We start from the raw sequence: 25,417 nt of genomic DNA, 5'->3' as shown, positions 1-25,417 counted from the left end.
GAGGTTATGGATAAGGACGTCGAGATCCGCAGTCTGCAGGAGCAGCTGGAACGCCAAGGGCAGGCCCTGGATGAGCTGCAAGAGCGGACGGAGGGAATCGACCTCAACCGTCGTCTCTCCATGCTGATCCTGGCGTGCGACGACTTCATCTCCAGAACCACCGACGAAGACGTTGAAGAGAAGGTCACCCAAGTCTTGAACCAGAGGTTCCCGTGGCTGAAAATGACGACGGCGGACATTCAGGCGGCTCACAGACTACAGGCAAATAACAAGGTGGTCGTTCGCTTTGTGAAACGTCGCATGCGAGACGCAGTCTACGACGGTCGCTTTGAACTGTTCAACGGATCAAGGCGGGAGTCGCGGGGGACATCAGAACTCTACATCACGGAAAGCCTGACGCCCAAGAACCGTGAAATATACAACCAGCTGCTGGAGGCTAGGAAACCTGCGAATGGAGGAAAAGTGGCGTCCGTCTTCAGCCGTCGCGGCATCGTCTATTGTCGGCTGGTGAAGGGAGGTCCCAACATCAGAGTGGCAGATCTCCAACAGGTGCGGCGCATCCTAAGCGGGGAGCGTGGGGACCGCGGTGATCGCGACCCGCGCCCTAGTGCGATCCCTGCTCCGCCGCGGGGCGGAGCCCACCCTCCGCCGTCTGCGAGCGCGCCTCAGCTGACGGCGGTTGCCGCCGCGGACACCGGTCGCAAAGACGTGCCTCCCGCGCCCGCGTCGGCGCCGGCCCCGGAGAAGCAAGCGGCCGTTCCTGCGCCGCCGCCGTGCCGGGACCCCTCCGGCGCTGGCCCCCCGGCCGGGGCGGGGACGGCGGCGGGGGATGGAGCGGTGCCGAAATCGGGAGCTGGGACGGGGACTGGAGCGGTAGCCAGGACGGAAACCGACACAAGAAAGGTACTGTCATAGCTCACTCCCACCTACTTTGACAACATTTTGTTTAGTCGAGTTAGTCAATTTGTTTTCAAAAGCGTTTCTTGTCTACTACAGGGTGTCCCATAAGTTCGTTCTCACCTAAATTTTACGTTTTTAGGCTCTCTTGCTTAAAGACACGCTGAAATTGGTTCGTTACTGAGCTTACGTGGTTGCCATGGCTGGTAGAAATATGCTCCACAGTAACTAATTTCTGTAGACAAAATAGTTTTTGCTAGAGAGCCCGTTTCCTACACAGACGGCTAACGCCGCAACATAGAGGTCTCCAATACGGGTACGTCTCGGTATTTAGTCAGCACGTGACCATTCGCGACGATTGAGGGTGATTGAGGCCTACCAGTCTGTAGACAATGTCCATCGCTAACTGGACGCACAGTCAGCAAGTGACACCGATGATTTGTCGGGAGTCAATCATTGCAAGTTTATCCTCTTTTTTGTCAGCTCTCAGGAGTGAGCCATGTGGCCAAAACTGTGTGGCGCCAAAGTGGCCATCAAAAAGCTCAAAGGGTTAGAAAGTTGGTAAGCAGACTTTTCAGGATGGATTACCAGCTGTCTAAAATTGTTCTTACGGGGTACATAACTCAAGGTGACTTAAGCTTTGCTTACCGGAGGGCTCAAAACAGTCAAAAACGTCTTAAAATGGCCAAACATGAGTTTCGTTGTGCCTGAGGCTAAAAAAACTAAAGGGCTGAGGACATCAACCAGGTCATCTGGACTAACTAGTCCACGTTCGAGATGAAACACCCGTCCAAACCCGAAAACAACCCCATAAGGGCGAAGGAGGAGGCCTCCGTTTCGTCCCGTTATGTTCCTATGCGAAAGGCCAAGATCACGGTACTGTGGGGTTATAGGCGTCCAGACGCTGACCAGGTTGCGATTGGTGTCCCAGAAACAGCTTTGGGAAGCATAATGCTTTTCCAAGAAAATCTAGGAGGAGTTTCAGCCCTCAAGCTGAACTCGAACCGCGAGTATGAACACATTTATAGAGGAGAAAATGGCATCCGAGAGGTCGTAGGCCCATCTTCAGGCAAGACAGTGCATCAGTGCACAGGCCAAGCAAAGCTTAAAAGCGGTGGAAGGAGACTGTGACAGGCGTTTGTGGCAAGACCACATGCCAGGCACCTCATCGGATCAAAATTTCATAAAAAATTGTTGGTTATGCTGAAATTTAGGCTCGTCGAAGCGTAGCGCTGTTCCAGCCTCGAGGAGCTCACGGCGCATGTCAAGTCAGTCTGGGTTAACTTTAAGCCTGCTATGCAGCCAAACATGCCGGTTGGCATGCCGCAGCATGTGTTCATGTGTTTGCCTATTAAATGGGGAGCACATTGAGGGGTCATAAATATATCAAAACGCAAAGTACTCTGTTTCACATGCAAATAAAATGTGAGAACGAACTTATGGGACACCCTGTATGTGCAAATAGGCGTGCCCAATGGCGTGCCAGTTCCTAGTAATTAAGACGTAGGAAGGCGATCGGAGCTCACGGTCACCACTTTAAGGCTAAGCAGCAAGGGAATTGGGCGTTGATCATAGTGATGTAGAGCGATGGCTGAGCGACCTCGACTTGGTCTGTCGGAGTCAGCGACGGCGGCCGTGTTTCCGGTGCGCTGTCCGGCGGCGGCCGGCGGCCGACGGCTGCGGCCGTGTCTGACGCGGCGTTGCGGCCCGGCTGCCGGCGGTCGCAGTGGTGGCGACTCCCGGTACCTTGCACCTTGCGCACGTCAGTTAAGTTCAGTAGTGTTCTAGGTTAAGTAAGACTACATATTCGCCATGTTACTGCCTGGAGCGATGAATATATGCTCATCTAATGAGTAGCGCTCTAGAATGACTTCTTACGATATCAGTAGGAGATTGGCTGAGCGGCTTATTAGTTGCCTTACGTGTTTCTGGTCTTTCTGGTCGTTTTTGTTATGACACTCCGGCTAGTTAGTTATTAGTTATTAGGCGATAAGTTGTCTGATAGCCGCCCGGGCTCTCTTTTAGCCCACTGTTTCTGGCAACGTGCCAGGCGAGGGGAGTGTCGGGTCTGGAAGGAGCGGATTAGTAGTCGTACCCAATCGTTGCTGTGAATCTATGTCGCGTCTACCTGTCACAGTACACACGCACACACACATACGCAAACACCCACACCCATACACTCACATATTCGCTGGTAGCTCTGGGGATGCAGCGGGGACATGCAAAAAATCAATTGGGCAACCAACAGACAATGGATAATCTAAAGGTTTTGTCTATGAATTGCAGAGGCTTAAGCCAACAAAGCAAAAGACGCGATGTCTTGCACTACATTCGTAAATCCAATTTTAACGTAGTTTTCCTCCAAGATACGCATATGACATCCCGCACATTGCCGTACTTTAATAGTTTGTGGAGAGGAACTTGGTACCACTCGTGTGTTTCTTCACGTAGTCGAGGAACATGCATATTAATCGATAAAAATACACAGCACACTTTAATAAAAAATATTAGCTCTGAGTGTGGAAATTATGTGATTGTTATATGTGAAATATCAACGGAAATATTTGTTTTCATCAATATATACGGCCCCAACAGAGATAACCCAATATTTTTTGAGGAGGTATTTGCGCATCTAGAAAATATTGAGGTCGATCATATTATTCTTGCCGGAGACTTAAATTTCGTGGTAGACCCAAAAATAGACTGTCTCAATTACAAAAGAGAAAACAATGTAAACGCAAGAAAAACGTTTATGCAGCTCGCAAATAAATTTAATATAATAGATATATGGAGAAGATTGAATCCCAGTGAGCGCGAATATACGTGGGAACGCAGAAACCCATTCCAGTGTGGCCGACTTGACATATTCTTTGTCACCGATCACTCGGCAAACGTCATCACGAATGCAACAATTATACCAGGTTATCGAACCGACCATAATGCTATAACTCTAACAATTAAAATAAAACAAGACTTGAGAGGGAATGGAATGTGGATGCTAAACACATCGCATCTACTCAACGAGGAATTTATAAAACGCATAAAAACTTGCATAGTAGACACTTTAAAGCAATACGCAGTGCCAACATATCACTCAGACGTTTACACCGACCACTTTGAATACTCAACTATTCAGCTGACAATAAGCGAATGTCTTTTTTACGAAACACTCCTTATGATGGTACGAGGAGAAAGTATCAAATTTTCCAAGCAACAAGCCAGACAAAAGAGAACAGTTGAAAATAATTTGAAACAAGAAGTAATCAGAGCGCAAAAACGTTATAGTGAATCCAGACTGGAGGAGGATTTAGATTCTCTTGAGTTGGCGAAATATAAATTAGAAGAAATGAGACAGCCAATGATAGAAGGACTCATTATTCGGTCCCGCGTTTCATGGTACGAACAAGGTGAGAAAAATTCTAAATATTTCCTCTCGCTAGAAAAGAGGAACGGGAAATCTAAGCATATTCAATATATAAAAGAAGGAGATCGCATTATTACTCAGACAAAAAACATTATATCAGAATTCACAGGGAATCTAGAGGCTAAATATAGCAGCAGAAAAGACGAAACAGTTGAGGAATCAGTCGTGAAGAAGAACATTACTAAGACAGTGTCTCAAAGCGATAGCTTAAGATTAGAATCGCAACTTACAATGGAAGAGTTAACTAACGCGTTACGTTCTATGAAAAGAGGGAAAACACCGGGATCAAATGGCTTTCCCGTTGAATTTTTTAGAACTTTCTGGGCAGAACTAGGGCCATTTTTACACAGAGCTTTTATCGCATCACTCACACAAGGCCAAAAATTAAATTCTCACAGAGAAGGGATAATAAAAATGATTCCCAAACAAGGTAAATCACCACATTCATTGAAAGGGTGGAGGCCGATAACATTGTTAAATGTCGACTATAAAATAGTTTCATCCGCCGTAGCTATTCGTTTCAAGAGTATAATAGATAAAATAATTAGCTCCTCCCAAACTGCTTATATATCTGGAAGATATATTGGAGAAAATACTCGCTTACTTTTTGATACAATAGAGTCAGTAAAAGAAAAGAATATGGACGCAATGATTCTAGCTGCAGACTTCGAAGCGGCTTTCGAGTCAGTATCGTGGACATATTTAAGATCAGTCCTCCGATGTCTAAAACTCGGCCCCTATTTCTTAAAAATGATTAACTGTCTGTATCTTAATCCTGAAAACTATTCCCGAATTATGATCAACGGACACTTAGGCTCAGCGATAACGTTACAGCGTGGAATCAGACAAGGCGACCCGTCTTCAGGATATTTGTTTAATATTGCCGTCGAAGTTTTAGCAGGGTTAATAAATAAATCTAAATCAATTAAAGGAGTTAATGTATCCCCAAATAAACAAATCCGAATTTCACAATATGCCGATGATACGATCTTGTTACTTGACGGAACAAGCACCTCGATATCAGGCGCCTTAGAGATATTGATGAAATTCGCTAAACTATCAGGACTAAAAGTAAATCTAGACAAAACGTCATGTCTACCAATAGGAACATTAACAACAGACCAACTATCTTCCAGGTGCCATATAAAGGTAGTGAAGGAACTCAAAATTCTTGGGATTTATTTTAGCAACAATACTGACAATATTACGCAGCGAAACTTGGAGGAAAAAGTTCATAATATTAACAGAGATATCGAACAATGGAAAAGAAGAAATCTCACCCCAATAGGGAAAATATGCATAATTAAAGCCTTACTAATATCCAAGCTAGTACACATATTTATGGCACTGCCAAATCCCCCTGCCCAACAGATAAAAGAGATTGAAACCCTTCTTTACAACTTCATATGGTGTAACAAGGGGGATAAAATAAAACGCACCAAACTCATCCAAAGGTATGAACGCGATGGACTGAAGATGGTAGATGTTAAGGCATTCATCGATAGCATGAAACTAGCATGGCTGAAGCGGTTAATGATATCTAAAGCTGAATGGACACATGTGGCGTACACACAGATACCCGATGCGATAAGATTGCTCACTTACGGGAAAGAAAAACTGTCTGTGGAAAAATCCAAGATAACTAACACTTTCTACAAAGATATCATAAACATGGCTACAGTTTGACTGATATGAGACATGATATGAGTGATATGAGACTGGCTACAGTTTATAAACCAACCGCAGAAGAAATTTTATCGGAAACAATCTGGTTCTCGGATCATACTAAATTTTCCAAAACCATCATCACTGCATGGGAAAGGAAAGGACTTCGTTTTATTTGCGATTTGTTTGACAAAACAACCAAAAAATTGTATTCTAGAGAAGAAATAGAAAATAGTTATCAAATTAAAATGTCCTTTCTCTGCTACGAGGGTTTAGTACGTAGCCTCCCAAATTGTTTGCGGTCCGGTGAAAAAATAACAATTGATAATCCAAACATACCTTTTAAAATAAAATTGGTGATGAATGAACAAAAATTTTCGAAGTATGCATACAACATATTTGTTCAATCCCTTACCCAAAAACACATATCAGCCGACCGGAGGATTAAAGAAAAGTGGGTACGAGATACCGGTAGTCACATCATAGGAACGACAAAAAATGTATTACTTGCCACCATGTCCACTTATTTTATGTATTTTCATTATAGAATAGTTACACGCTTATTTCCAACAAACAAATCGCTACATCTAATGAAAATAGAGCCGTCGAGCGAATGTTCCTTCTGTCGAGAACCGATCGAAACACTAGTGCACCTCTTATGGTTCTGCCCAAAAGTTAAAATATTTATCAAAGAAGTTTTATCACACATAAAGCAAAGATATAACAAAGCTATATACGTTAACATAACAAACTGGTTCTTTCTTAACGATATGCAAAGCATAGATATCATTGTCATAACAGTTTGTAAATACGTCGTACACAGGGCCCGATTGAATAAAAGCACCCCTTCTCTCAATTTCATGCTAAATACGCTGAAGATGGAAGCGCAAAAAGAATACAATCGATATAAGTCAAAGGACAAACTGAACGAATTTCAGACAAAGTGGGGAACACTTGCACAAATTCTGCAAAGCAACTAATTGAGAAAACAAGGTCGCCGCGGCATCCCCGGAGCTTCCGGCCCACGCACCCACGCACACACACGCACGCACCTATACACACACACACACAAATGCAAACACACACACACACACACCCACACACACACACACACACCTATACACACAACACAAACATCACACACAAACACATACTCTCACATGCCCGCTTTCTCTAAGAAACGCCTCTGTTGCATAGCGTGTCCCGCCCGCCCCTAACCCAACCCGGCTAACCGGAGGCCGGCCCTATTAAGGGTCGGCCGGCCGGCCGGGCGCGCGGCTCGCCACCCTATCAGGGTGACGGGTCGCGGGCCCGGCCGGCGGCCTGGGGCATCGCCCCAGCGAGAACGAGTACATGTGGGATTCGCGGGGCGATGCGGGGCGGGGCGAGTTTTGTGAACGTTTGGTGCGCTCGCATTGTGACATGCCCAATATGTGCAAGCATCCATATACATGAGTGACATGTGATTCACGATGTACGTGTACCTATACATCATATGTGCGTATATGAACGAAATAAATTAAAAAAAAAAAACCATTGTGACCGGTTAGCGAGTAGCCAACATCAGAGGCTAGCACCACCCACTCACTCTGTAGCTGCTGCGGAGGTCTCCGTGCTCCTCGTTTCCTGGCAGGAACGGGTAAATGACTGGAGGCGTCTGTTCGTGCAACTGGGTAAACTCCACGCCTGGGGACACGAAGGGGAGAGGGTGAGTTAGCTCACTCCTGGAGGGTCAGTCAGCTGGGTAAACTCCACTCCTGGGGAAACTAAGGGGAGAGGGTGAGTCAGATGGATAGACTCCACACCTGGGTAAATTAGGGGAGAATGTCACCTGAGTAAACTCCACGCCTGGGGACACGAATGGGAGGAGTCAGCCAGATGGATAGACTCCACTCCTAAGGAAACAATTGTCCAATAAGATCAGTCAGCTGACCCGGCGATCAGTCGGATGGGCACCGACGGAGCAAATCTATAGGAGGTTACATTATATGCATGACACCTGGACATATTATGAAACTGTCACAGTGAGGTGGGTATTGGGAACTGACGAGCGAGACCAGGGTAAACGTCACACCTAAGGATATATTGGGATGAATGGATCTATGTCCATTGTCATTGGAAGTCAACGCTCTACGAAATCAATCAAACTCTCCATAAGTTCATTTCTCTTTCATTTCATTTCATCTCATCATCTTTCAGCACCTTACCGAGGACATTTGTACGGCATATCAGCCAAGTCATCCCTTCATAAAAAGCGCCATAGAGGAATAAGCCAGCAGACCGTTCCCACCAGCTCAGCTCCGGTCTCTTCTATCGTCGAGTCTCCACCAAATCCCCTTCAGCACTCACCGGCAAAGAAGGGATGCGCCTTCAGCGAGGGATAGTCCGTGCCTGGATCGTCGGCACCCAGCCGCTTCCACGGCTCCAGAACCTGAGGGGTGGAGAAGGCGGGGTCAAACAACCATCCCTTGTTGAGTGTGGTATTAGTCAGGTGGTTAGGCAATAAGTTAGTCGAAAAGCGAGTCGATGAGTCGATAAGTTAGTCAATCAGGGAGCGTTCGTGGTTAGCGTGGTAGTAAGTCAGATATATATACAACTTCAAACAGCGTTCAAATGCGAGAGCAGGTTCAACGCACTTCAGTGCCTCACACCCAAAGCGTAGCAAGGGTCCCAGATATCGCAACGGCTGCAGCAGCATACGCACCAATAGCTTCTGAATGAGGTCAGTGACCTCGACGGAGAAGCCCTCGGGCGGAATGACGTAGTCCAGTGCCAGGATCTTCTTGAAGATCATGTACTGACTCCTGCGAACAGAAACATATCTATGAAGAAGCTGCCTAGATGTGCAGACCGATCTCATAGCCAATCACCACGGAGAGCTAAAAAGCGAAAAATGACAAGGTAAATGTAGCGGGATTATATACAGGCATACCTTCATAACCCGGAAGCCTTCATAAATCGATTAAAAATCATTATTACTTCCCTGCTAGTCCCTCTCACTCCTCCCTCCCCCATCAACCAGCCTCCTTGGTCTTTACCCCCTTCCGCACACACACACTACACTAATCTGAATCTGAAGGGCGGGAGACCAACCACCATCAGCTGATACACCACACAGCCGAGGGCCCACATACACACACTACAATAACTACACTAACCTGGATCTGAACGGCGGCAGACCGGCTACCATCTGGTACACGACACAGCCGAGGGCCCACAGGTCACTGGCGTGGGAGGTAGTCTTCTCTTGGAGTAGCTCCGGGGACACGTACTCGGCAGTGCCCACGAAACTGTTCCGACGCGTCGGAGGGGGGCGCTCGTCTGCAGGGAAGGGGGAGGGGAGGGTGCGGTTAGACGATACTGTGACAGCCTGTGACGCAGGGGAGACAAAGCCTCGACAAGGTACGGCGAGGCCAGAGTGTATCAAGTCAGGTCCACTTCAGTTAAAGCTCGACAGCGATATGTGCTCCAACGCAATGCTTCATCACTCTAACATAGAAGACATTGACGGGGGAGCTTCCAAGCAGCCTTAGTACATCCCAACAGGCACTGACAGACTTTCCATGGCGTGACCAAGAATTCAAGACACTTCTTGGATGCAATAGGACAAAAAGGAAACGAAATACAAGCTCGAACAAAACATGCGAGCCAAGGTAACATTACAGCTCCGTAGCCTTACGCTATACATCCTAGTGCAGTTATCCGCCTCTTTCCTCCGTCCGTCTAACTCACTCTCAGCCATGGTGTCAGACTCGTCCTCCCCCTCTCCGTCTCCGTCTCCGTCTGCGTCCGCGGCCGGCGCCGCACGGCTCTGCGCCAGCAGCTGCCGACCCTCGTCCCGCGTCATCATCTTGGCTGAGCCGAAGTCGGAGATCTTGATGTGCATCTGCTCGTCCAGCAGGATGTTCTCCGGCTTCAGGTCCCTGCGGCAGCGACAGAAACGTTGTCAGTAACAACAGCAGCATTTAGCAGCGTCATCAGCAAGAGTAGAAACAAGCCCAGAAAATGAATCGAATCTGAGGCTGCCTAGGAAGACAGCTGAGAAAAGGGATCCACAAGACGTATGTTTTTCTCGCTGATATTAGTTGTCGGACTTTTGTCCCAGTCTTGAGTTGACATGATGTTAACATCTCAACTACAGACGGGGACGAAAGTCCGACAACTAATATCAGTGATACTAACACCTCGTCTCAAGCATTCCGAAGAATTATATGTTTTTCTCCCCAGCAATTGTCCCTGATTTATGTGTATTTCTCTCTGTTCCGTGATTTCTCACTCGGTCCGTGTACTTATCGCCCATGTATGACCCACGTTCTATGTATTTTTCACCTGTGTAGCAAGTCTCACCTGTGTATGAGCCCCGCTCCCTGTATGTATTTCTCACCTGTATAGTAAACCTCACCCCTGTATGAACCCCCACTCCGCCTGAGTGTATGTATCTCTCATTCGTGTAGTATTTCTCACCTGTGTATGACCCCGGTCCTAAGTATTTCTCACTGGTACAAGTCTCACCTGTGTATAACCCCGGTCCTGTGCAGGTGCTCCACGGCGTGCACCAGCTCTGCCGTGTAGAACTTGGTGACAGACAGGTCGAACGTCCCAACTTTGGTCAGGTGGCTCAGCAACTCACCCCGCTTCGCGTACGATAGAACGAAATCTGGGTGCGATCGCGGTCAAGGAGCGTAACGTACAATATGCGGGCCGGGAGGTAACCATCAACCTATTAGACACATACCGTGGTGATCTAAATGCCCACGCCGCGGCATGCTACCCCACTCCCAGTTTTTGGTGCGAACATGTATAATTAAAGGGTGGCACAACAAATGTAAATAAGAATGTAGTGAAGATTAAGTCATGAATCACTCAAGGTAACAACTGATCATAAAAAACATCATTATTGAACCTAAGAGATAGATTTGTAAAGCGCTAGAAAGAGTGAGCGCCATTGACCAAAAAAGAAAAACGACGCTGAGTCGAAATTTACGACTGCGCGTTCCACCGTTGCTCCCCTTAGATCGTCCAATTGAAACCAGAGCACGAAAAGCCACAAAAACCGCAAAGATCGCCTTGAGTTGTCGATATTTCCCCAACCCACCGAGTCACATCACTAAAAAGGAAACGGCGCAGAAGCAGCACTACTACCAACCCGGCCATCTGGGAGCGGACATCCAATGACAAAACTTTCTCCATTTCTAATAAGTTATGACTTCTACTAGTCCAAATGGGCGTCTGAGGGCCTAGGTGTCTGCGAAGTTGAGCTGGTTGGATATGACACCACGAGCCACGGCGAAGCATACAGAGAATAAATGCCAAGATTCAGAGACACAGCGTCAGTTTAGTGTACAGGAGCCAATGTGGGGGCAATAAGAGGATGCTCAAATCAGGATTCGGGAAGAGTTTACAAGGGACGGCATCAAACAATACCACAGGAAACAGTGTACTGGATACGGGATTAGACTGGGGAGCTGACAATAGTTCTGGTACAGTCACAGGATGATTATGACAGGGAAGAACATGTTAGGACGATTAGAAAAATTGCATGGGCCGAGAAAATAAGCAAAGAAATCGGCGAGCCGCCAAAAACAGATCGTTATGAGTGGGTGTAGTTTCAGTGATGCTTTTCGATGCTAAGTGATGCTTTCCGCGATGCGAGTCGGATGGACTTCGCTCAGGCGGTGTCAGGTCGCTGCCGCCGGGGCCAAGCTGTGTCCGGGCAGGCGGTGAGTCAGTGAGCGAGATGGACTGACGGTGTGAGGGTGCGCGCTGAGGAATACAGAATCTACAAGCTATTTCGGCAATCATGGCGAACTTCGACTTGAAACTTATCCCGGAGTATGATGGCACTAGTGACTTTTCGTGTTGGTATGAGAAGGTGGAACTGGTGTGTGGCCTGCAAAAACCGGCAGTGGACTTGGCCGTGGTGGTGCCGTTGAGACTGACAGGGGGTGCCTCGGCTGTTTATCGCCAACTGAGTGAAGCCGACAAGGCGGACGCAGGGAAAGTGAAGGCGGCTTTGCAGCGTGCGTTTGCAGTCGACAAGTTTAAAGCCTACGAAGAGTTCCGAGATCGCCAGCTGCGGGTCGACGAGTCCGTCGATGTGTTTCTGGCGGACCTACAAAGACTGTCGTCGATCTTCGGAGGCATTAACGAAGAGGGATTGAGCTGCGCATTTGTGGCAGGACTGCCCGAGTCCGTGCGGCACGCTCTCCAGACAGGCGCCCGCATGGAGTCCCTGTCTCTGTCGGAGATGGTGGACCGGGCCCGTGCTATCCTCTGTCGAGATAGCGTTCTGGGGGTAGCTGCAGCGGCAGACCACCGCGGTCCGCGCCGTCAGGAAGCCACCGTTTGCTATGCGTGCGGACAGCCCAACCACTTGGCCCGCGATTGTCTTCGTGGTCGAGGTGGCCGTGGACGTCGAGGTGGTTTGGGCGGAAGCAGGCTCTGCTTCCGGTGCAGCCGACCCGGCCACGTGGCAGCTACCTGCCCGGAAAACGGCGGCGGAGAGGTGGCCTCAGCGCCAGCCTCCTCTCCGGCTCACCAGTGAGTGGCGCTCTGCCGACCACGCGCCTGTCGGTGGACGGAGGGATGTGTCGAGCCCTCGTGGATACCGGATGCACCGTGAGCGTCGCGCACTCCTCCGTTTGCCGCCGCTGGTCTGCGGAGCGAATCAACGTTGTGACACTGAGTGGAGAACGATACGCATGCGAAGGCAGAGGTTACGTGTCAGTGCAGACCATGTTTGGTGCTCGAGTTGAGTTGGAAGTGCTGGTGTCTGCTAGAAAGCCTTTGAACTTTTCATTCATTCTGGGAATGAACGGTGTGACTGCTCTGCAGGGCGTGTTCGTTAGTGCATCCAGTGAAGTGAACTTTGGAGTGGACTCAGCTGTGCCGGCCGCTCCAGTTGCAGCGGCTGCCAGTGGCGTCTCGGATGGAGCAGCCTCATCGCTGCATCCGGGCTGCAATGAGACGGCGGCGCAACCCGAACCGACACCGACCGACCTGCACCCGGACCGGGCACCAGTTGTGGATGCACCAGATTATGCCGTGTACTTTGATCCGACATCTAAGGCGTGGAGAATGAAATGGAAGTGGACTGACGGAGCAGAGCCGGAGTGCTTGCAGAACACTGTCGCACAGTACAGGGTGCCGTGTGACGCTCGCCGTGAATTTGACGATGAACTCAAACGTTGGGTGGAGCAGGGCTGGCTTATTCCCTACAACGAGTCAGAGCTTGGCCCACCAAAGGGTCTGGTGCCTTTAATGGCAGTTCAACAAAAGAACAAATCGAAAGTGAGACCTGTGCTTGACTATCGTGAACTGAACAATTACTTGACAGCTCACACAGCTGACGCAGACGTCTGTGCGGACCAACTGAGGAAGTGGCGACGACATGGCGAAAACGTTGCGGTCGTAGATCTACGTCACGCGTATTTGCAGATTCAGGTTGACCGCCAGCTGTGGCCGTTTCAGACGGTGATGATCGAAAACCAGAGACATTGTTTGACACGGCTCGGTTATGGATTGTGCGTGGCTCCGCTCGTCATGAAGGCGGTGATTCGGACGGTTCTGGAACGTGACGCGGACGTAAACCGGGCAGTGCTTCCGTACGTGGACGATCTGCTGGTGAACGAGGACATTGTTAGCGCAGAGCGAGTGGTGGCTCATCTGGCGAACTTTGGTCTCGAGTGCAAGCCTCCAGAGCGGGCGGCAGGCGGTGCGCGTCTGCTCGGTCTGCGAGTCTCACGGGAGCTTGGCAGGCTGGTGTGGAGCAGAGACAACCCAGTCGGACCACCACCGGCTGTGCTCACGCGCCGTGGAGTGTTCTCGTGGTGCGGACGCCTGATCGCTCACATGCCCGTGTGTGGTTGGCTCCGCCCTGCCGTGGCCTGGCTGAAACGACGCGTGAATGACGTCACACAAGGATGGGATGACATCACCTACGACGGAGTTCTGCAGAAGCAGATTAGTCATGTCGCGGCTCGGGTAGCCAGTCACGATCCGGCACACGGTCTGTGGAGCGTGCGGAGCGACCGCGCTGTGGTTTGGGTGGATGCGAGCTCCGTAGCAGCGGGTGTGGTGGTGGAGTCACCTGACGGCGACGTCATTGAAGACGGATGCTGGCTGAGGAAGGATGAATCCACACACATAAATGTTGCGGAGCTAAATGCGGCCGTGAGAGGCATCAACGTGGCCGTCGCTTGGGACATGCGTGTCATCGATCTGCGCACGGACTCGGTCACAGTGCACCGTTGGATCAACGATGCACTGAGCGGCCGCACTCGGCTGCGCACCAAGGCACACGGAGAGATGTTGATCAGACGCAGGGTCGACATGATTCGACAGCTGATGGATGAGTTCGAGCTGTCGCTGTCTGTAACTCTAGTGCGGAGCGCAGCGAATCGAGCAGACGAGCTGACCCGAGTGCCGAAAGACTGGGTGCGTGATGAGTCATCGTCTGCAGCTACTGAGACAATGGCCGGCTGCGAGGCTGCGGCCAATGGGCTGGCATTGCCTAACTCTGATGACGATTCATCGGGTTCGGCAGTACTGAGAGGAGGCGATCAAGTCGCAGCTGCAGGTGGTAGCAGCGCTGAGGTGGATCGGATGACGCCGCGGGGAGACTCGGCCGGCGCGGCAGAGGACCGGACGGAGGATCAGCTTGCACCAGGAGGCTCTGCTGATATTGCGGAGGCCATCGCAGGAGTGCATGACCGCGCCGGACATCCCGGGGTTCGTCGGACACTGTACTTTGCACGGCGTGACATTTCAAAGGACGTGACGCGAGCTCAAGTGCAAAATGTGGTGAGCCAGTGTGACGCATGCCGCTCAATCGATCCGGCGCCAATGAAGTGGAGGCATGGCTCGTTGGAAGTGTCTGACGTATGGAAGCGACTGGCAATTGATGTAACGCACTACCGGGGCCAGTCGTTTCTCTCGGTTGTGGACTGTGGACCCTCGCGGTTCTGTCTGTGGCGACACCTGAGTCGTCCGGACGCTGATGTCACGATCGCTCAGCTCGAACAGATCTTCTTCGAGCGCGGGGCACCTGAGGAGCTGCTTTGTGATAATGACACCATCTTTCGCAGTCGGAGTTTTGCGGCTTTTGCAGCGAGGTGGGGCGTGCGTCTTCGATTTAGGGCGGTTCATGAGCCGGCTGGCAATTCGATAGTTGAGCGGAACCATCGCACGATCAAGGTCATTGCTGCGCGAAAACAATGCTCGGTGGCCGAGGCAGTCCACCTGTACAATGTAACGCCGCGTGAGGGTGGATCTGCACCCGCGAGTGTCGTGTTCCGGTACAATGTGAGGGACAATGTGCGGCCCGCTGCGGCACCGCCGGCGCCCAACCCCGTACCAGTGAACAGTGAGGCAGCCGCGTATCGTGTTGGCGACCCTGTCTGGGTACGTCGTCGGGGAACTCGGTGTGTTGATGCGTCGCGTCCCGGCACGGTGTCTGATGTCGTTTCTGAGCAGGTCGTAGAAGTCGATGGAGTGCCGTGGCACGTGAGAAATTTACGCCGACGGAATGCCGCCGTCGAGGAGGGGCCCGTTAGTGAGGGCGACAGTGAGGGAGAGAGGGACGGTGAGAGTCTGGTCATTACCGTGCCGGTGGTGAATGATGCGGGCTCAGAGGGGAACAGTGGGCCGGAAGTCGTGGAGGGAGAGTCAGCTGAGATTGTGGGTGAGGAGGAGCGACAGATTCCACGTAGAAGCGAGCGGGAACGTAGACAGGCCCAGTATTTCCAATCGATGGGTTGATCCTTCGAGATCAAGGGTGGAGTGTAGTTTCAGTGATGCTTTTCGATGCTAAGTGATGCTTTCCGCGATGCGAGTCGGATGGACTTCGCTCAGGCGGTGTCAGGTCGCTGCCGCCGGGGCCAAGCTGTGTCCGGGCAGGCGGTGAGTCAGTGAGCGAGATGGACTGACGGTGTGAGGGTGCGCGCTGAGGAATACAGAATCTACATGAGGAATACAGAATCTACAGTGGGTTACGAGGGGGAGCGGGCGTTGACAAGACGTTATTTGACAGTGACCTCACCATATGCACCACAGGCGACGGGTATAAGGTAGGTAAGATATCTGGATTGAATACCGTTTCCAGCCCGCCCCTACCCACCGCCTACAGATGACTTGGAAAGAATTTCAGAGGAATCTGGCAAAACATTCCGCCGGTTTAAATCCCACACAGTCCAGCAACTGCGAGGAATGTACTATGCGTTTCAGACCCTGTGGAACAGTCCTTTTCGGCTATTTCTCGTGGTATATGCGTTTGATTTTAACCAAACTTTGGCATTGGTAGTTTGAGATCCCTACCTAATTTTTATCAATATGGTGTATCAACGAAAAATGAAAAATAAAGGCACTTGTCATTGACTGATAATGTTAAGGTCGTCAGAGCCCTGCTTAGAGGCTGACACAGGCTGGACGCTGTCTCCCCTCTGATTGGTCGAGACGCACTAGCACACTGCGGCTTGGCTCCGCCCACTTGCGGTCCAGCCTCGGGTCATGTCGGCGGCAGTCGCAGTCCGGCCGGCCGGCGTGCGGGCCGCGCACGCAGCGCAGCGGAGTGGAGCACTTGTTTGCATGTCATGAACTTTTAATAAGTTGTTCTACGACAAATAAGGACGGAGGAAGAAAGGGAAAGGAAAAGGAGACAAAGTGACAATGAGACGAACGGTAAACGTTGGCTAGTGGACAACAAACAATATGCATATAGCCGCTAGAGCAGAGACAGGAGACGAAGACGATAGACCAGAGACAAGTGACGAAGATAGAGATTAGGCTATAGACGAGAGACAATATACTATAAACGTATAGACGAGAGACTGACAAGGGGGAGTGAAGGACGGGAGATCATGAACTCTCGATATTGCATATCTACATTTTCAGATTGAGTCATCCTATATTTTTCCCTTGTTTTATTGTTTTTCGGGCCTAAGATCTATCAACAACATTCTGAAAGCATTGTGGAAATGTCATAGAAAGATTTACCTATTATTTTCACCCCCCCCCCCAAAAAAAAATCTTTTAAACAAAAAAAAAAACGAAATACCTACAAGTATCTATGTGGACATCTTCAATTAAATAAGGCCGTTGAATGCAAAGACAGTCCGGTGAATTCTGTCCCGTTACTTCTTAAATGCACAATAGCCTGTAGGAAAACGGCTGTGGAGAGGCTCGCTATAAATTATTGAAAATAAGATTATTTTAAGTCTGCATAGGGAATAACATTCTGTAGCTAGGAGTGCTTATTGTTTTATACATACACCGTCGCGATCTGCATTGAATTCTTCATCCTTATTCACTCCGCGCGAGATACGACATTTACAATATTCACGCAATGATACCTGCGTTAGCGTGTGTCTCGTTCCAGTCCGTCAGAGCTCCGCACCGCTCTGACCCCGAGCGGCGAATGACCGGTCCGCAAATTTACAAACTGTATACACGTCTTCGGAGACCGAGCCGTGACGTCATACCAATGGGCGGAGTGAAAGGCTGTAGCGGCGCTTGGCAGGTGACGTCAAGTGCAGGGGCGGAGCGGAAGACTCGCGGATCGTGGAGCTTTCGATGAGAAATTGTAATGTTGTGTTGAATATTTACAACTAGCTAAAACCCCTGATCTTGTTTGGGAAAATGGTTCATCCGAAAGACCAAGTTATACTTACGATAGCATAATTGGTAAACACAGTTGCCTGCAAACATTGAATGTCAATCAGACCGACTGTCCACGAAGCGCCTGTGGCCAAGTGGCTATGATCCTCGCACATCACCTAGAGGAGCCGAATTCGGTTCTCGGGGTGGCGAGTTTTTCTCATGAGCTCCGACGGCTAATTGAACGGTTTTACGTAAGCCTATAAGTAATATAAAGCAAACCCCTCTTATTGACGAACGCGGTTGGCGGCTCACACGCATGTTGCAGGTCAGAGTGGGTGGTATGAAACGACGCGTCTCGACCGTCTCCGTGTTGTTTGCTAGGTGTGCACGCTGTCAGTGCACGGGTTTTGTGCATTTCGCCGAAAATCATTCTGGATTCTAATGAAATCGGACGTCTAAATAGGCCGACTCGGCGGCGCTCTGAACGGCAGACGGCTTAAAAGATCAACTTGAAACTTATACGCCCGTCTAGCGGCATCGATTTTGGCGAGGCACTTTTCGGATCTCTAACTATGCTCCAAAATGCCGAAGATCCGAAAAGTGCCTCGCCAAAATCGATGCCGCTAGACGGGCGTATAAGTTTCAAGTTGATCTTTTAAGCCGTCTGCCGTTCAGAGCGCCGCCGAGTCGGCCTATTTAGACGTCCGATTTCATTAGAATCCAGAATGATTTTCGGCGAAATGCACAAAACCCGTGCACTGACAGCGTGCACACCTAGCATACAACACGGAGACGGTCGAGACGCGTCGTTTCATACCACCCACTCTGACCTGCAACATGCGTGTGAGCCGCCAACCGCGTTCGTCAATAAAAGGGGTTTGCTTTATATTTCTTATAGGCTTACGCAAGGCTTACGTAAAACCGTTCAATTAGACGTCGGAGCTCATGAGAAAAACTCGCCGCCCCGAGAATCGAACTCGGCTCCTCTAGATGATATGCGAGGATCATAGCCACTTGGCCACAGGCGCTTGGTGGACGACCGGTCTGATTGACATTCAAACTTTGCAGGCAACTGTGTTTACCAATTATGCTATCGTAAGTATCCTCATCCATGAAACTCGTCGCATCACATCAATCAAACAATCAAAATCAATCACGCTGCAACCATCTATACCAATACGGCCTTGGCAACGATTGTTTACAAACAAAATCGCGCGCTCGCCGCACTGCGCCGCCCGCCGCGCTGTGAAAACAGCTGGCTAACCAACTTCGCTCCGCCCCTTCTCAGACGTCATGGCCGACGTCACGCCAGCGGCTGGTGCAATATGATTGGCACTCCGAAGGCGTGTATACAGTTTGTAAATGCGCGACCGGTCCCGGTGTCGCGGCACAGTGGGCGGAGCTTAGCTGGGGCGCAACAGCTGACGCTGCAACGCCATGCTAGCCTCTACCACGGTGCAGAGTTTTCCGATCAATTTTTACCATTACAAGTCAACGACAAGTGCCTTTCATTTTGACATTTTGTTAAAAGACCATATTAGTAAAAATTAGGTAGGCCCTTGAAACACATTGTGTCAAAGTTTGGTTGAAATCAAGCGTATAGGTAACGAGAAAGGGCCAAAAAGGACTGTTCCAGAGGGTCTGAAATGCGTAGTAGGTTTATCACAGGCGGGGTGCGAAATGACATATTGAAGTGAATACCGAAATCGAGCGATATTGAAGCAAACGCTGCGGTACAGTCAAATATCATCAATTACCTCTAGCGCGTTTGAAGGAAGATTCCGATTTCATTTCATGGTTCTGGTAAGTCATCAATTTATATGGGCGCGGTCATTGACCTTTGTGAAATCCTACTGGCTTTCACAAGATTTGCACATCGCAGCAAGTTTGCCTGGCATTCGAAGCCCATCACTGATAAGCGCGCACGTAAGCGCGCATATGAAGCGCAATAGGCACACATCACTCTAGGCCTGTGCGGTGTGTATGACCACAACACCTGAGGACTTCAGTTCTCATCCCTCATATGGCAGCCGTGCGTCTGTCATCTGCCAGCCGTGCGTCTCTCATCTGGCAGCAATACGTCTGTCATATGGCAGCAGTGCGCTGCATTGATGACGTCACCCGGTGGCCCGGTGCCACGGCAGTGTCACCGGACACGTGATCAGAGGCCGTGCGCGGCGCGTGAGCCAGCCATTCACCGTGGAGCGGCAAGTGATGAGGGCAGCCCTTGACACCCCTCGGCGTGCTACACAGATGGATGGATAGCGGTAGGTAGAACTCATCACTGAAAGGTGGTGGATACAGTGGAGGCAACGGGCAAACCAAAGTGGGAATGAATGAAGGGTGCGAGGCGCCAGGCTAAAATACAGGCCGTCTGCACTGCGGTTCGAGTGGATGGCTTCAATTACGCGCAGTAGTTTAGTCAGACAGAACTTTCTTGAGTCGAAAATCAAATTACTTTTTCAAAAACATCTAGCAAGTTGGCTTCATATTACTCTCACCCCTATACTAAATAATTGATTGGTATGTATCCCGCTCCGCAGACCTCTTACTCCCCTCCCTATCGTTTTTTTTTCGGTCAGAAAATCAACAGCCCCATTTCCTGCGTCCTTCTAGTTTACTACATCTGCGATTAATTTCATACCACCTTGTTCCAGTTCCCCGTCTTCTTATCTACAACCCCTTCGGTAAAAGTTCATTGCATTCCTCCCATCCCCTTCCTCTCTCGTCCAATCACAATCGCCAAGGATACAGAGTCGCTCCTCGTCCTGGAAGGTGCAGTAGAGCGATATGAAGAACGGACAGTCGCGGCGCCGGCTCTGACTCAGGTGATTCAGGATGTCTCGCTCTCGGCGCACGTACTCTGCTTTACGCTCACGGATGATGTGACGCTTCTCGCAGACTTTAACTGTGAGCAGAGAAATAGGGTGTGGTTAGAGCATGTGACGTTTTTTTCGCAGACTTACTGGAAACGCGTACACAGTGTGAGGGTAGTAACACAATGTAGCGCCTTCCAGACTTTTACTGAGGACACAGACCCGTAGTGAGGTTAGAACATAAGGTAACGCTTTCAGAACATGGTGTGAAGCTTCTCACAGAGTTGAACTGGGAATTCAGAAACTGATGTAGAGTACGTCAAAGCAGAAAATGTGCGGAAAGTTAAAAGTGAGAGCATTCGAGGAGTTCATGATAACCGGTGCAACACCAAGAACCAACGAAATTTAGTGCACGCATCAGAGGAGCTCACGATGACTAATAAAAACACCTAATCCCTAGCTTAATTTTGTAGTAAAAACAACGCATTCCTACCCAGACAGCGCTCCCCCATAGCCGGTCCCCTCCCCTGCTCCCCCCCCCCCCAGCTGGTCCCAGTCCGGGTCATGGGGTGCCACCGCCGCCGGCTAGACAGGTCAATAGGGCACCGTGGCAGCGGGCTCAATCGATACCGCCAGGGGCGGCAGCCGGCAGCCCGGCAGCCCGGCCCGGCCGGGCCAGCCGCAGTGGGGAGCCGTCTCGGGCGGGCGGGGCAGAGGGGGAGGGGGCGGACAGAGGGAGGGAGGGAGGGAGGGAGGGGAGGGGAGGGGAGGTGAGAGAGGGAGGGGAGGGGAGGGGAGGTGAGAGAGGGAGGGAGGCGTGGTGACGTCAGCGGTGGTAGAGGAGGGACAAAACAGAGGACAATGTGAAAGTAAAGGTGACATGTTTTACATGATAATATAAATGAAAGACGGCACAGCTTTTACAGGTTTTGAAAGTAAGCCAAAAAGGTGATTAGTCACTGTTGTGACGGGGTTAAATCAAGGAATCTGAACTGGGCAATAAGCGACCAACACAATAAATCACCAGCCCACAGATTGAGGGCAAATACAGCTAATAAGCACCAGAACACACAAACGCCAAAGGCACAATACATTACATCCCCGAAACACTGATACCACCATCAGATCTCAAAAACACAATACACCCCGCAGAACAGAACGCGAAGCCGAATTTCACGCCAGCTCAGAATACACACACCACAGCACCCTGCACGAGAGACCGGACATTCCAGCCACGCCACCGAATAGCTGGTGACTCAGATGGGGGCATGCAAAATACACGCTCAGGGCTCATGACTAAAGAAGGGAGAGGGGGAGGACCGGTAGAAGTTTTTATAAAATAAGAGGCAGGGTCAGTGACAAATGAGCGAACATTGAGAGCGACTAGGAAATAGGAGATATCGAAGGGATAGATAAAAACATTGACAACAGAAAATAAGAACTTAGGATAATGGGCAACCAAGGAAGGCAAGCAAGCAAAACAAAATTAAGTGTCAATATAGATTCATTAAAGACATACTAATGTACTGCTCCACTGAATCAAATCACTTTCATTTCCAATGAATTCCAATATCGCGAAAGGAGACAGAAAGCAAAACCAGATACAATCCTATCCTCTATGAATGGGTGCACACGACTCTATTTATTCCTCATTCATTCCTCCCTCCCCTGCCTATGCCAATATTCTTCCCGGAACACGCACCGATAACTACATGCTGCTAAAACTGGCGATACCGCCTCTCTCCCTTCCTTAGAAGGACGGGAGCGGCCGCAACCGCCCACCCCACACATAGCTCCCTCCCACCGCATATAGACACATGACATCACTGTGATATCACTTATGACATCATATCTGACGTCAGAAGCGCACAGTCTCCACTCCAGTGCTGTATAAATGCATAGCAAGGATTCACGCTTCAACATTCAGTAGTCAGTAATTCATATAGACACAAGGACGGGGGAACAAATAAATAGACAGACAACACGAAGACACATAGAGACAAGGTCATGTACGGCCCCACCCAATCCAGTGACATCCACTAAATACAGATCACATTTGACAGACCGCCACCGCAGCCTTCAGAGAGAGAGAGCGGGGTCGGCTGCCAACAAATGCAGACGGGAGAGGGCGGGGTCATTCATAGCCCGCGCGGCACATACGGTGCAGCTGCACCGGATGCACCGACCGAATTCCAGAGAATGAATGGATGGATGAAAGAATGGACCAGGAATGCAAGATAAGAGAAAGCAGTCTATGGAGCCCTATACATTTCAGGTTTTGACAGGAGGCGAGTAAGACATAAACCCTTGGTGAACAGAAATGTTATCTTTATCGAAGCTCACCAAACATTAATAAAAAAGACAAACAAGGTAAACCAGATGACGTGCTAATACAAAAATTGAACTGAGTTATCAAAGCTGAGTGTGGGCGGATGTATAATTAACTGAAGGAAACTGATACCGAGAACATCCATCAGGACATGCTGTATACAGAGGTCTGTACGCAGAGGTCTGTATGCAGAGGTCTGTATGCAGAGGTCTGCATACAGAGGTCTGATACAGAGGTCTGTATGCAGAGGTCTGCATGCAGAGGTCTGTATGCAGAGGTATGTATGCAGAGGTCTGTATGCAGAGGTATGTATGCAAAGGTCTGTATGCACAGGCATGGAGATGTATGTACTTTACTGCAATAAGCTTCAAAGGAAATTCTACATGTGCCATCAACTACGGTGATTATACATATAGCGTCACGGTTCACACCAAAAGAAACAGACGCCAATGCTTTCTGTCAGCGTGAGCAGGAGAACATGACGCCCACTTACTGGCCACCTCCCTGTCGATGTGGATGTCCTTGCCGATGTAGACGGTGGAAAAGCTGCCCTGGCCAATCTCTCGGCCGAACCTGCCGAACAAGGTCAGGGGAAGGTCAGTTAAGGTCAGGGCAGGGCAGGGCAGGACAAGAAACGGTTGGTCAGATCAGGGCAGAGAGCATGACAGAGCAGAGCAGGGCAGAGCAGAGCAGAGAGCATGGCAGCGGAGCACGGCAGGTCAGGTCAGGTCCAGTTATAGTCAGGTCAGGTCGTCAGAACAGAACGTCAGAACGTCAGAACGTCAGGGCAGGACCGGGCGGGTTAGAAGAAGTAACGTTCGGCGGGCTCAGTTCAGCAAAGATAAGATCCCGACAAGCGAGGCAAGGTCAGGTGCGTCAGGTCACGCCCGATTAAGTCGAGTTTGGGGTCACTCGGGTCAGCTGGTCTGTCAAGCCCGGATCCGTTTAGGTCAGCAAGATAATTTTGGTTCAGAACATTGCGGCTACCTTACATAACTGACTTGTATGACCTTTACTAGTCGGTTCCATTGGGGCTAATCATGGGAGTTCTCTTTTCTCCTTTACTGGCATTTGCCGGGGGTCGCTTGCATCTGCCTTTTTAGTTTATCAAAGTTCAAATCCGCAGAGTGAAAGTTAGTTTATTTGATCAAAGTTCAACCTAGCTTAAAGTTGGTGAACGCTGGGCCATGAACACTAGCGGGGGCGCATTGTGCAAGTAAAGTTCAGGTGAGAAGGAGTGTCAATGGGGTTGTTGAAGAGCAAGTCCGAACACCCCTTGGAAACTCCGCAGTCTCGCTCATATTAATATGGCAGGAGTACCTAATATCGCTCACCAGCTCACCCGTAGTCCGTTCAAACTGAGACTAGGAGTAGTCTCGCTCACCCATCCACCCATAGCCCCACAGTCTCGCCCAAATCCCCACCCACCGTCCCGCAATCTCGCACACTACACACCCACAAGTCACGCCCATACTGAGGAGAGAAGCCTCGCTGTACACCCCCACTTTCAGTCCCGTAGTCTCTCTCACATACTGTGGGAGGCAGAAGTCTCGCATACAATGACACATCCACAAGTCCCGTTCATACTGAGGGCAGGTGAAGTCTCGTTCATACTGAGACCAGAAGCAGTCTCGCTCTCCCAACCCCTCCACACTAGCAGTTCCGCAGTCTCGCTCACACCCACGCACCTATAGCCCTGTAGCCCCACTCACACTAAGAGCAGAAGCCTCACGCCCACCAAGCTATAGACCTTGTAGTCTCGCTCTACTACACCCACCCACCTGTAATCCTGTGCCGAGCGTCGGGTGGGTCTGCGCGGCGTGGTGCCTCCCGCCGGCGGTGTGCAGCTCTCCTGATCAGAGGCCGAGCCAGTCTTGGACGGGGCAGAACCGGCCGGCACGGGTGCGGGCGAGCTCGAGCCGCCGCGGACCGGGGGCACCCGGCCCTCCGACACGGGCACAGACATCTTCCGCACCACTGAGGAAGACGGGGGGAGACAGAGGGGTTAGCTAGAGGTCACAGGTCACAGATACAGGTCACCCGGCCCTTCAAGACGGGCACAGACATCTTCCGCACCACTGAGGGAGATAAGGGGGACGGGGGTCAGATAGAGGTCACATGTCACAGATACAGGTCACTCGTCTCTCCGACACGGGCACAGACATCTTCCGCACCACTGAGGGAGAGAGAGGGAGATGGGGGTCAGCTAGAGGTCACAGGTCACCGATAAAGGTATGTACATAGAAACGCCACCCGGCTCTCCGAGACGGGCACAGACATCTTCCGCACCACTGAAGGAGAGAAAGGAGAGACTGGTCAGAGAGATACAGATTATAGACACAGGATACAGGTCACCCGGCGCTCCGAGACGGGCACAGACATCTTCCTCAGAGGGGTCAGAAAGAGGTCAGAGACACAGGTCACAGGGACAGGTCGCAACACATGTCTGGCACAAGTCAGTACCTGTACGTCAACGTCCAACGACACAAGTTGCAGGGTCACAAATAAATCAGCGATACGGGTGAGCAGGGACACGGCGGGTCGAAACAGAGATAAGCCATCGCATTGATCAGAATGGGAGAGATGAGACAGGCCACAAGAACTTGTCCTAAAATGTACTGAGAGGCACCACAAATGAAAAATCTACTAAAGCTTGTGTCGTCAGCTACATAGTGTGTTACAATTTACCCC

At 50.2% G+C, this 25,417-nt stretch overlaps 1 protein-coding gene across 2 annotated transcripts in view; it reads right to left on the bottom strand.

Annotated features, from left to right (window-relative positions):
- Positions 1-25,417, bottom strand: part of LOC122391533 (3-phosphoinositide-dependent protein kinase 1-like) — a 62,001-nt gene that overhangs the window by 8,699 nt on the left and 27,885 nt on the right. For both annotated transcript variants that reach the window (XM_043385561.1, XM_043385560.1), the window contains 9 exons: positions 24,508-24,703; positions 23,220-23,299; positions 20,334-20,489; positions 10,499-10,643; positions 9,719-9,909; positions 9,145-9,307; positions 8,691-8,790; positions 8,336-8,417; positions 7,575-7,672 (listed from right to left, as the gene is read on the bottom strand). In XM_043385561.1, coding sequence (XP_043241496.1) covers positions 7,575-7,672; positions 8,336-8,417; positions 8,691-8,790; positions 9,145-9,307; positions 9,719-9,909; positions 10,499-10,643; positions 20,334-20,489; positions 23,220-23,299; positions 24,508-24,692 — 1,200 coding nt within the window. In that variant the 5' untranslated portion in view covers positions 24,693-24,703. The remainder of the gene's footprint in view (positions 1-7,574; positions 7,673-8,335; positions 8,418-8,690; positions 8,791-9,144; positions 9,308-9,718; positions 9,910-10,498; positions 10,644-20,333; positions 20,490-23,219; positions 23,300-24,507; positions 24,704-25,417) is intronic.

The sequence above is a fragment of the Amphibalanus amphitrite genome, unplaced genomic scaffold, assembly GCF_019059575.1.
Source record: "Amphibalanus amphitrite isolate SeventyFive unplaced genomic scaffold, NRLGWU_Aamphi_draft 000443F_arrow, whole genome shotgun sequence".
NCBI lineage: Eukaryota > Metazoa > Arthropoda > Thecostraca > Balanomorpha > Balanidae > Amphibalanus > Amphibalanus amphitrite.
This window is presented reverse-complemented; position numbering and strand designations above follow the sequence as displayed.